Consider the following 12,504-nt stretch of genomic DNA (forward strand, 5'->3'; position numbering starts at 1 on the left):
GGGAAGCAGGCCTGCTTCGGGGAAGGGGTCTGTGCCCCCCCCCCCCCCCGGTGCGCGGGGCAGCGGACGCGGGCCGCTCGACTCCCACCCGCTTCTTCCCCTTCAAACACGGGAGTGAAAAACTCGCTCCGGGTTTTGCATCGGTGACAAAAACGCCCTTCGGAGCGGAGCTGCAGGGAGACGGTGCCACGCGGACACCCCTCCGGTTCTCCAGCCCCTGCCCCGGCTATTTCAAAGCACAGGGGAAGCTACCGAATACACATTTTTACCTCAAGTCGCCGAGGCGAGCGGACATTCAAAAAAATCAAACTCAAGGCAATTTAGGTTACAAAGCGACTCCCTGGCTGCAGTTTGGAAAATGGAAGACCTCCGAGGAGAGCGGGAACCCAAACGGCAGCCTGCTAGTAGCACCGCACACGGGGCAGCGGGGCAAAATGACCCCAGGCTCCAACCCCGCTGCTTCAGTGCCAGGTGGACATGCGTGCTCTTCCCCTCGGACGTATCTTTCCACCTTCAAGAGTTAGAAAAGTGTTATTCGGAAATAACTATGTCTTATTAATAGCTTCATTAATAGTTCTAATTAACAGTTCGTTTTGTCTTCCAGTGGTTTTAAAGTATCGGCACTGTAAAATAGGTAACAGCCACGAAAACATGGTTTTGGCATGTAGCGGTACAGTAATTTTCACTGCATTATTATATACGATAAAGGACAATCAGGCATTTGAATGTACACGCAAATGTTTTCAGGAAAAAAACCCAACCCGTTAAAGATTCAGAGTAAATTCCATTTTATTTGTTTTACAAAGTCAAAAACATACAGATTGTTTAGTCCAATGCTTCCACATCAGATCCAGAGCAAACCAATTCATGTGCTCTTACAGAACTAATACCACTGACTTCACCATCCCTGTTCCAAAAAATTAAGAAAACTATGGGATAGGATCTGCGTCTCAGATTTGATCAGCACCATTGCATCGGTATTCAGGTTTTTTCAATGTACAGAAATGTTAGCCCCAAATCACGTCTCAGTACAACATATTTTACTTCAAAATCAGAGCTTGAAATTATTCATTCAAGGACAGAAAACAACCTCCACTCTTCAACCATAGGAAGTCACCACAGAAAACATGGGTAGCTGCTTGCAATTTGATTTGCCTTGTAAGTTTCAGTACACTTTATGGTTATAAAAAGGAATGTTCGAGACCAGAATCTTTATTTAAAGAGTAGGTAAATACAGACAACAGCAGTGCAGACTTCTCATGTACTCTGATCCCTGTCTCCTAGAGCTGGGTAACTTCAGCCTCACCGGAGCACTCCATTTTGGAATAGAACCATGAAACAAATCAGTTAAACACAGTTAAATTAAAATTGTTCTACATTTAAAGACGTTTACCGGTTCTCGTTTTTAAAGCTGTCTCAAATATTCAGGATTCACATTTCAAAGGGCCTCACCAAAAAGACAGACTGATACATACTTCAAAAAGAATTTAACCATTGTTGCTAACAAGGAAAGTAACTCATTTCAAGCTCTGCATTTAAAGTACCCATAATCTTTTACATAGCAACCAGCACATAACACATAACTTGTGACATTTATATCTACATTGTGTTATCACCACCTATTACAAAGAGCAGGCACCGAACTTTTAAAAATGTTATTACAAATCGTAAAGATTACATATTACTGAAAAGTTAGAATCCATGTTCAAGAACCAAGAATTTAAATACTTTCTGCAATGTTATTTTATGTATATATTTATAGATGAGCAAATACATGTATTTTGGGGTTTGGCCCATTTCCCTCAAGTTCATAACCGAAAATCATACTGGACCATGCAAGCAGGGGAGCGCTCATGAGCTGGCTGACAATGCAGAATCCTTGCAAGTCCCCAAAACCTGAGCTGGGAAAAAGTTACACTCTATCAATAGTGCTAGATTACCTTTTTAAATAAATATGCTCCCTTCCCACTCCTGCCCACCTGTCCAGGAATATGAAAGAACTACTATTTTCTTGCCCTTCACCCACATGCACAATACACAGATGTGATAGACACTATATATCCTCAACAGCGCAATATCTGATCAAGTCCATGTTAAGTATTTCTTAAAGCACAGTGCAATTTTAGTCTGAAGCACTTCCCCCCTCATAATATCTATAAACAAATAAAGCCTATTTTTAAATCAATATTAGAAGTCAACAGTCTTGTTTCACCTGCATCCTCAAAACAAGACTGTTTTGCTTGTTAGGAAGTACCCCTACGATTGAAGATACTTAAAACATTAGGTCTACTTGGTGCTGCAGCGTGGGTATGGAACCTGCAGGACTCCCAGGCTTCCAAGATCAAGTTGCCTCCAACTTACTTCTCCTTCATTTTTTTCAAATAACGAGCCCGTATTTGTTTGTTTGTTTTCATGAGTAAATTAATGGCAGCAGGTGTAGGTAGAACAGAGAAGATCCATCCCTAGAAAAAGAAAAAGGGAGCGGGCGTTGTGTCTCAGCTTTTTATAGCCTGTACCAAGTGAAATCTAACACTTACCAGCATGTGCAAAAATCACCAAGTTACGATTAGAAGTTAAAGAACAAAACCATCTAATATTCAAAATTATTCTTTACTCTTCTTCCATAATAAACACATACAGAGGACATTCCAGATCCTTGGGTATTCCAAGGAGACTTACCATGAGTGCATGAGGTAGGCACCCGTTGGTCTGGGACTGCAGGCCTACCGTGCCTAAGGCAGCTCTGACATACGTTTCGGGACTGGGCTTATCGAAGGTCGGCTTGCGGATTTTGGACATTTTTGTTGCCACATAATACGGTAGAACACTCTGCACGTAGGAAAGATCACGTTAAGCAGAAAATGCTTTCAGATTAACTTACAGATCCATCAGGGAGCTAAAATCATTGGAAATTAGATAACCTGTATACTGAATTCTAGCTTACGGTAGCCGCCTTTTCGATTCTAAGATCACAATGTACGATATCAAAAACATTTTTAATCAGATATCTTGTGGGCCATATTTGGAACGTGAAGGATAGTTCAGCGGTCTGTTGACAGCCCACACCCCCAGCTGGGGCCCTAGAACCACCACTCTTGCAAGAGTATGGTTGAAAAGCCTTTCTTACAATTTGCCTTCTAAGTACAAAACTTCATTCCATTTGTTTAATAGAAAACGCTGTGGTGTTGCTTCTCTGTAGTAAACCCCCAACGTTTGCTTGGGAAGGAGGTGCAGAACCCAAGACAGGGATTTTATACCTGAGTAACAGCTCTTCGGTTTGGCACCTGTACAGAAACACAAAGGCAGGGGGAAGAAGGAGAAAGGGGAACACCAGGAGACTTGGAACATTGAGCTTGTAACTCCACAGGAGGGCTCAGAGGAAGGAGATTATTGGTACCAGAGTGGAAGACCTCAAGGACAGAAGGAAGGATCAAGAAACAGAGCACACTTAATGGGCTTTTATAGCAATGTTTGGAAGAAACAGGAAAAGTGACAGTGGGTCTCAGAACTACCTGGCCCTGGCATAATGGGAAAGCAAGAGGAAGCGGCACGGGTTCATCGTTGACAGAGGGACACTGGTACCACAAAGGCATGTCAGTGGTGGGGCAAGACAGGCCCGGGGGATCCAAAACCACATTCCACCTATCCCCACCTCATGCTACTGGAGAAGGAAAGGGAAATGCATGTATACTCGTACACTAGGAAGCACAGAATCATAGTCATGGTTTTGGCATTGCTTTTAACTTGTCCTCAATCTAGGCCTCTAAAAAAAGTAATCAAAAGAGCTCTGGTCTATAGCCACTTAATCAGATATTAAACATACCAGATCTCACAATCTTAGAAAGGTTGGAACCTTACCAGGACTTTGAAAAGGACCTCCTAAGACACAGTCTGTGGCTGTACTAGTGATTCAATACATACAGTCACTACTGCCCATCACAGTCGTGAGCGCTATGATTCATGTACCTTTACAACAGATATCCGAGAAGCATGTGTCCACTTCTGCCACACTAATGGATCTCAAAATGAGAATACCATCTCAAAACTCAGTATATTTGGGCAAGTTACAGTTCAGAAACCTGCTTCCCCATCCTTGACCTCAGAAACATTTACTATCACACTCTCAGAAGCACAGCACAGGGGGCAAAGGACCACTTGAACTTTCATTGCCTGTTTATCCACCCCATAGCTGTGCACATTTCAACAGGAATTTAACCACCACAAACAGGAAGCATTGGTGTCTCTGCTCATTCCTTCACCTTAGAACATTAAAATGGTGCACTTCTCTCTATAAATAGGACTTTCAATAATATATTGCATGAGTCCACTTTCAAATGGAAGAGGAAGAACACGGAGACCTGAGTTTCAGAAGTGTAAGCCGTTACCATTGCCTTTAAAGTCGCCAAAAGCTACAAATGCTTGGTAAGAAAACTACTCATTCTGTTACCATAATAGCATAGGTACCTAGTTTCAGCTCCAGAATGTGAACCTCATCCATTTTTCAGATTACATTTCTAACCTGAATCTCTAGTTTGGTGTTTTAAAAAAAGAAAATAATTCTGAGCTTCTTATTCACCACCAAATTACATCTGCAACAACCCCACACAGAGTGGCAGAACAGTTAGAGTTAAGATTTATTTTCTGTCTTCCTCTGCTTAAAACAGACTTCGTAAGTGAACTGCACTACCCAGTTAAGCCACTGGATAGCATGAAGGGGCAAACAATTGTGCATGAGGATACTTGAAAAAGCAAGCATACAGTAGCACTACTAGTTAGCTATTGATCCACAGACTTCAAGGCACATAGAACCATAGGATTACACTCGAACATTTTTTTTCTTCCCAAATGCTCTCCAGAAAACAGAGACAGGTATTTTATTTCAGAGACACTAGATTTACCATCTTCCTATCAACCATGCCATATTTTAACAGCTATGAAGAGACCTGTTAAATCCATTATGTTAGTTTTACCCCCTTCTTCCTCCCCACAAGGAGCTCAGACATTCATGAACTGTGTCTAAAACTGGCATGACAGATTAAAAAAGAAATAAATAAATTTCACTGCCTAAAGTCTTTTAGCATTTTGCATTCAGGCAGATATAACCCACACTACCTGGACAAGTAACTGTATAGAAAATTACTTGTCTTTATCCAGGGAAAGCCTAGCCTGCTCTCCAGTTTCAAAACATGCCTTAAAAGTAGTTTATGTCAATACAATGTCTCTTGCTCACTTAAAACATTTGCTACTGCTTACAGCTCTGATGGTTATTAAAATTGGCCAACACTCAAAACTGGGGTCTTCAATGTTGTATGGATGCAAGAAGTCAGGCCTCAAGTCCTGAACAGAAGCCTCTACTAATTATGCTACAGTCATATGAAAATAAGCCCCCAAAAGTCCGATCGCGGGTTTACACAATTTTATCACCTATTTTACCTTACTTTTTTAAAGGACCTGAACTCTCAGGTGTTTCCAAAGAAGTTTCTTTCCATTTCTTTGTGGGGAAAAGGAGCGTGGGGGACATAAAGGGGAAATGAAAGAATTGCAGCAACCAAAACTGACCTGTAGAGAAAGCTAAAAAGCTTTGGAGGAAGGAAGGCAATGCCATTAGTCTGGTGACAGCACACTTCTGGGAATACCTGGAGAGAGCGCTGGGCCTGTTCAGTGTGGTGAAAAGGAGGCTGGTGGTGACCCAATACCTGCCTAAAGTTACTTCAAGGTCAGTTATGAAAATGAAAGCGAAACTCTTCTTGGTAATGCCAGACAGAATAACAAGAGGCAAACCTGTCAATTTTCGCTGTGGACTGTCAGACTGGACACTAGGGAGAAAGCCTTTTGCTAGGAGAGCAGTACAACACTCAAACAGGGTGTCCAGAGAGGTCACAGCATCCCCACCCTTGAAGGTTTTAAAGATTTGGCTGGATAAAGCCATGTCTAGCCCATGACCCAGGGTTAGCAGCAATCCCACTGCTAACTGCTGGTCAATCCCACTGCTAGGGGAGCAGGAGGTTAGACTAGACAACTGTCTAGAGATCCCTTCAAACAAACACTTCCAGGATTTTGTGATCTGATATTTTATATAGTGGACATGGTAGAAGAAAACAGGTAGTGAAAGTTTTTACTGTTACACTTTTGCTATGCATAGTAATGAGGTATAGAGGGAAAATGCCAATTACTAACTCAAGTTTAAAAAAAGGGAGTAAAAGAAAGGGGTAAAAAAAAAACAAGCAATATTTTTTAGACATATTCAAAGAACAAAAGTTTCAGAAGAGTCTGCAGAAACCTTTCAGGGAGAGATTTTTCCAAAAGAGCGTTGAGAGAAGTCCTTGTCGTCTTCTTCCTCATTCCTTTTCTTTTTGCCTATCTCTTTCTCTCCATATAAACACATACAGAATTTTAACCTATGCTACTACTGGGCTGCCTCTGTAAAATTAAGTAGGCCTGTCAGCCAGAAAGAATATATTTTTAATCTAAAGATGGCTACATTGCAATAAAACCCACTATATACTATCAAAACTAAGCTTCCACAGAGAAGGCAATCCACTTGAGCAAAACTGATATACTTCAGGCTGAACTTCAGAAACTTGTAAAACCTCACCTGCACTTTGTTTCTGCTTTTCACACAGTGGTACTCTGCAGGTATTGGCATGGTAAAAGTTAACTGTTTTAAATGGTGATCTCAGCTGGAACTGCAAGTCTGGAATTAAAAGCTCTATACTGTTGAAGGTCAGAGAGATGAACTGCAAAGAATTTAAGGGGGATGCAGTCTTCCTAAGGGCCTGAAGGAGATAACATCAGCTAGTCTTCACAGGAAGGTACTTGTAATATTCATTAGTGGTTTATACTGACTTAGGCTGGAACAAGACGACAAGGACACGGACTGCAATAAAATTAGCATAACAAATTGAAGTTGTGACAGCTACTGGTCATCAGGCCCACATAACTCAGAATGGCAATTCACTGTCTACATTTAGGGGCAAAAAAGCAGTGCTGTCAGGAATTCAGTACCCTTAGCCAACATGGGAGTTAGAAAAAGACAGCTTACCACAACCTATGAAGTTTTGTACAGGAAAACATAACTGTTGATATAGAAAGCCAGGTGTTATTTTTCATTTGTTTACAATGTTAGAAATGTAAGACACTGAAAACTTTTTTTCTAGCTCTTCCATACCCAAAAGCTAGAAAATCTTTCCCGTACTATGTACATTCATACCGTGCTTAATGCCTTTAGCCAAGCATGAGTTACTGGGTTATTTACCTTTCCAGTTTCAATAGCTACTCCATAGTCATAAACGAACAGTAGCTGCTCCTTCTTTGTTCTCCTCTCAAACTGACAGAGTACTATTTAGACAAAATTTGGGAAGAGACAAATGCACATAGGAACAACACATCTCAGAGATGTAACACTTCTTTCTCCTGCAAGCATCTGTCTCTAAATACTCTCATACTGAGGTAACTATCAGTAGCTTTACCTGAGAAAACACAGGAAGAGCTTAGATATTGTACCGCACACCCCCCTGCAAGAGAAAGAAAAAAAAAAACCCAAACCCAAACCCACCCGCAAAAAACCCACACCCAGCTATATTGCCAGTGAAGCTGTGTCTTGAAGGAGCCTGTGCCTCACAGTTTGTAGGTAGGCTTGAGCAAGAAAGAAATCCTACCAGAAGACTTCATATTATTGATGTAGAAAAGAGAAATACTCTCCCAGTTCCTTCAGTCTCATTTGGAGACCGTGACCACAGATTAAAAAGAGGGCCACATCGCATGTAGATGAAACGGATCGGAGGAACAGCTGTCTGATAATGAAGCTAACTCTGCAAGAAATACAGTTGGAACCACACCGGGGAGATAGAAGTAATATAGAAGGGTAAAAGTGAAGGGAAAGCTGTAAGGAACTTGCAGTATGGTAAAAATTGACCCACTGCAGGACAGTTTGAGGCTGAAGCCAGGGAAAGACTTGCAAAGCCTTGTGAGAAGAGACAGTAACAAGACATTAAACACCAGAAGTTGCTCCAGCTTAATCCACTTCAAGAACTGAGACCACACACAAACGACACTGCATGCTGAACCTGTACCTGTTCAGAGTGCTACCTTTTTATGCATCCTTCAACGCTGCACATTGGTTTAGCTGAAGGTGCATCCCAGGGTGCTAGGGCACAGCGCCAAGCACTCTGAGGAGAAGTTATGCTTCGGGAGTTCTACAGCAAGTTATAATCTGTTACTAGCATAAAACTAATGTCATCTAGTCTGTCCTTGAGAAGGTCTGCAACAACAGTAGTTAGAATGCTTTCAGGTACCACCTTTGCTAGCTTCCTCTCCACTGCCAACAGACCCCAACATAAACAGCATCCCTTAGGATGTTTAGTATAAGGTTTAAATATAGGTTTAAATGAGGTTCCCACTAAAGGGCCAGTGACTGCATGGGATTACCTCACCCAACAATTCTCTTTTTTGTTAACACAATCCTCTCTCAGGAACTGGGACAGGACATTATACTAAACATCTGGGACTAAACATCTGGATACTAAACTGCAGGACATTTCCTGGTGGTAAGTTCTTGTTTTGCTAAGTAAGCTTAAAGGGAAAAAAAATCTAGCATGTCAAAAAGGTGACATAGCCTTAAGTTGGTAACAACTTCTCTACGGTTTTAGCCAGTAACAAAAGCTGTGCTCTCATGCTTAATGATTACACAAATAAGGCAGACAACTTTGTGCCTTACTCCTCATAGGGCCTTTGGAATTCAGATAGTTTTGAGAACCACCATACAGAATAGGGGAATGACAGGCAAGGACATAGGCTAGTCCTGTTCATAAGAAGATCCCTAACTGAATTTTAAAAAGATACAGCACTGTCTTCACAGTACAGGTAAGATCTTACACCACCTTTATCAAACTAACTACTGCTCTGGAGAGCAACAGGTATAATAAGTAAAGAAAAACTCAAGTGTTTGTGACCAACGCTGGAAATTCCAGCTACATTTTGGAAGCAAACACCAAGAGTATGTGAGATGATATTAAAGCAAAATCCCATAAAGCTGTGAGAGACTGGCTTGGTTTGCTTTTATGCCCTGTCAAAAATAATTAAAACCATAGAAGGTAAAAAAATGGGGGGGAAAAAAGCAAGACTCATTAGTAATGTGGAAAACCAGTACTAAAGAAAATTAAATCAGTCCATTACATACAAAGGGTCTTCAAGGCTTTTTTTTTGTTCTTGCTACTATGCTTACACTAGCAATTGATTCACTAACATGCAAGGACTGCTACATTCTAGTCTTTTGAGCAGTTACCCATTGAATCTTTGTACAAATGCACTCCAAAAGTGCATTCCAGTAGATGAAGTTGTATTAAGATGTATTCTACAGTTACACACAGTTTTATGGAATATTTTATATTTAAAGGTTCAATTACCACCATCAGCTTAAAAAAAAAAAAAAAAAAAACTAAACAAAACACAAACCTGAGTTTTTTGTTGCTTCAAGACGCATTGTTTCAGAGTAACTTAAGCAAGCTGCTAATGGGATAAAAGGAAATCCTTACCCTTAATCTGTGTCATATATTCATGAATAACAGAACATGCTGATTCCCTTTTGTTACCAAGACACCAATGTTGCTGTGGTAACCACACTTACATGAAACAAACGCTACTCACCTGCACAATGATGCCCTTGCTTTTGTATTCTGCATGAAGGCCTCGGGAGAAGTAATCCACGAAAGCCTAGAGAGAAAAGAAGGGAAACATGCAGCATGCTACACATTAAAATGGAAACTATAGTTTGCAGGTTTTTGTAAGCATATTTGAATTACTATTTAGAGTTTACTGTTTTCAAAGTAAAAAACCTCAGGTTTTCAAAGGACCTTTGCATATTAGAGCAATAGCATCTGAATAGAAACCCTGTGCTTACACAGTATTTTTACAGAAGTGAGGCTCAATCTAAACAAATAAAACCCTTTTTAATTTAGAAGGAAAAGGAACTAGATTTGTTACTTAAAACCCAGTTAAAAAAGGAAAATAAGACTTTGTATGTTCACATTGTTCACTACTTATATCATCTCCTTAGACTTGGTTTTTTGTTGTTTTGTTCTTTTTAAGAGTGATTTAAGTAGGTTTCTCTTGTGTATGTTTTTTAAAACAGTGATTAAAATACTTTGTCTTCTACCTTTACACTTTTAAGTAATGCCACTCTATGGTGACACTTCTTCCTAGTCCTGAAGTCCAACTCCACAGATTCTCTTCCGAAGTTCTGGAAGTTTTAGAAGTTACAAGCCTAGAAGTTTAAAGAAGTGAAAAAGGTGGATGCTAGTACCTGCCTTCAACATGCCCTCACATCTGATACAGCCACCTCCATAACCATGCCGAGAAAGTATTGTCCTAATAACCCAAGGCTACTTAGCAGTTCAAACCAGTGTAGATTCTCCCTTCCCGAGTTCTTCCAAACCACCTTTCCACTTTTCCCTCCTGCAGTCCAGTGAGACAAAATATCAGGTTCTGCTATGGTTTCTTGTTTTAGTGAAACAATACAGCCAAATAGGATGAATGGAGTACCTTCAACTGAAGGAACTAAACTATCTTATCCATGTCCAAACTAAAGTAAATACTAAATAAATTAATTCAAGTATTTAAGAAGCAGTTGCTTCAGACCAGTTTCAAAACAAACAGCAAAACTCTAGTATTGCACCTGCTTTACAGTCTTCCTTTGGTCACCATGTCACCAGTAGATTAACACAAGTCCTAACTGAAACCAGCACTTAAAGTTTGCAGTGCCCAGTGTTTTTCCTATCAAGGTCATCCCACTGAACTCAGCCTACACAAGAAGCAACAGAAACACTTCCACACTACTGGACTATTTCTATAGACACTCTTTTGAGCATACACAAGATCTGAAAGAAAACTAGACTTTGCTGCGTAGCAGGTAGGTCCTTTTACTCTTCGTCTTCAAGTTGCATGTACAAGCTAGAAGGAGGCTCATTAAACCAAAAAAGCTTATCTTCTGTCCAACTGTTCTTTCCTTCTCCCTTTCCTCCGAGTATAAGTTCTTAATGAAATTCAGTACTCAACATGAATGAGACTCTGAAAGTCTGGTCTAGCAGCAATGATTCAAGTGAGCTAGCCATCCTATTGCAACAATAAGGCACTTGCATAGACACGCAAATAGTTTGGTGCAGTCCCTGAACACAGTTGCCAGATGTATGGGTGATAACTGCACAGAGTATATCAATAATCTATTAAAGATACATTAAAAAAACACCCCATATTGTGTTGATCAAAGTGCTTTGACCATTCAAATTTCTAACTATTTCTACATGACAAGTCCTGAAATCAGTTACTGCTCCAAATATGGAGAAATAGTATAAAGACTGTCATTTCTACTGGTTGCAAAGAGCTTGCAATAAAGAAAATGCTAACTTTACATGAGAAGAAAAAGCAACTTCTAGTATCCAAATAAGCTTTGAAGTTTTTCTTCTCAAAGAATTTATTTCAAGACAAGTTGGGTTTTTCCGCCTCCAAATGCTCTAGCACCCCAACAACCTTTAAGTTAAAAGAGTCTTAAGAAAGCTCTCTAAGTAAACATCCTCTGAATAAGCAGATAAGCATTGCATGAAAGAAAATTTCTTCTCCTTGGATATCCAGTAACAAACCCAAATACTAAAAGGTGGGGCAGGGGGACAGACTCATATTTCACTTCTCATTAGTATTAGCACAGGTAGATAGGTAAACCTGTCAAAAAATAGGACTATGATTCCTTTAAAAGTGTCTCGTTTCATTGTAAAGTAGGGAATTCTCCATGGGAAGGTTAAAGAGTTAGACTGCGTCTGTTCCTGGTAATTAGCCAAAGCCATTGACTTAGACCTGAAGGGTACTATGCTTTAAACCCCCTCTATATAGATGAGGAAAAAAACCCTAGAAATTGCAGATACAGTCTTTCTATAGCTACTTAGGGGAGTCACTTTCATGCTTACTAATCTTGCTGTGGTAGAAGAAGAGCAGTGCTGAGAATAGGCAGACTACTTAACCTATAATTGAGTTTCTTGGGAGGAGGGGAAGAAATATTTGAGATTCTCATTGAAAAAAGACTAACCAACACAGTGTAAGGCATATTATCACTAAAATCAGAAGCTCAATTCATTCCATAAAGCTGAAGGCAATGCCACAATGAAAGTGACCTTTTGTATTAAAACAAAGAACTGTGCTCTCAGGAAACAGCTATTTCAAGAGCAAATTTTATCAGCTAAAACTAATTCAGTCTTTCATGATTTCTAAACTTAAATATCCCTGCCTTTAGTATGAATAAAATAGTGTGCATCAATTCCTTTCTGGAAATACAAAGACGTCACTGAGAGTCTAGAGGAAACATAGGTCTGTTCTGACATGAATGACACTACTGAAGGTTTCTTCATCCTGTCAAGGTTCTGCTTAGACTCTGAAATCCTTGAAGTATTTAAGGTAATTACCAGGTGCACCTTAAAAAGCTGTAGTGCTGTACTGTTTTAATACCAGTGTAAATGTCTC

At 40.1% G+C, this 12,504-nt stretch overlaps 1 protein-coding gene across 1 annotated transcript in view; it reads right to left on the reverse strand.

Moving 5' to 3' along the window:
* Window positions 1-771: 771 nt before the first annotated feature.
* HSD17B12 (hydroxysteroid 17-beta dehydrogenase 12) overlaps window positions 772-12,504 on the reverse strand; it is a 91,212-nt gene continuing 79,479 nt past the window's right edge. Inside the window, exons 9-11 of the mRNA XM_029997858.1 lie at window positions 9,646-9,711; window positions 2,680-2,829; window positions 772-2,462 (exon numbers count right to left, since the gene is read on the reverse strand). Coding sequence (XP_029853718.1) covers window positions 2,358-2,462; window positions 2,680-2,829; window positions 9,646-9,711 — 321 coding nt within the window. The 3' untranslated portion in view covers window positions 772-2,357. The remainder of the gene's footprint in view (window positions 2,463-2,679; window positions 2,830-9,645; window positions 9,712-12,504) is intronic.

Source organism: Aquila chrysaetos, chromosome 2, assembly GCF_900496995.4.
Source record: "Aquila chrysaetos chrysaetos chromosome 2, bAquChr1.4, whole genome shotgun sequence".
Lineage (NCBI taxonomy): Eukaryota > Metazoa > Chordata > Aves > Accipitriformes > Accipitridae > Aquila > Aquila chrysaetos.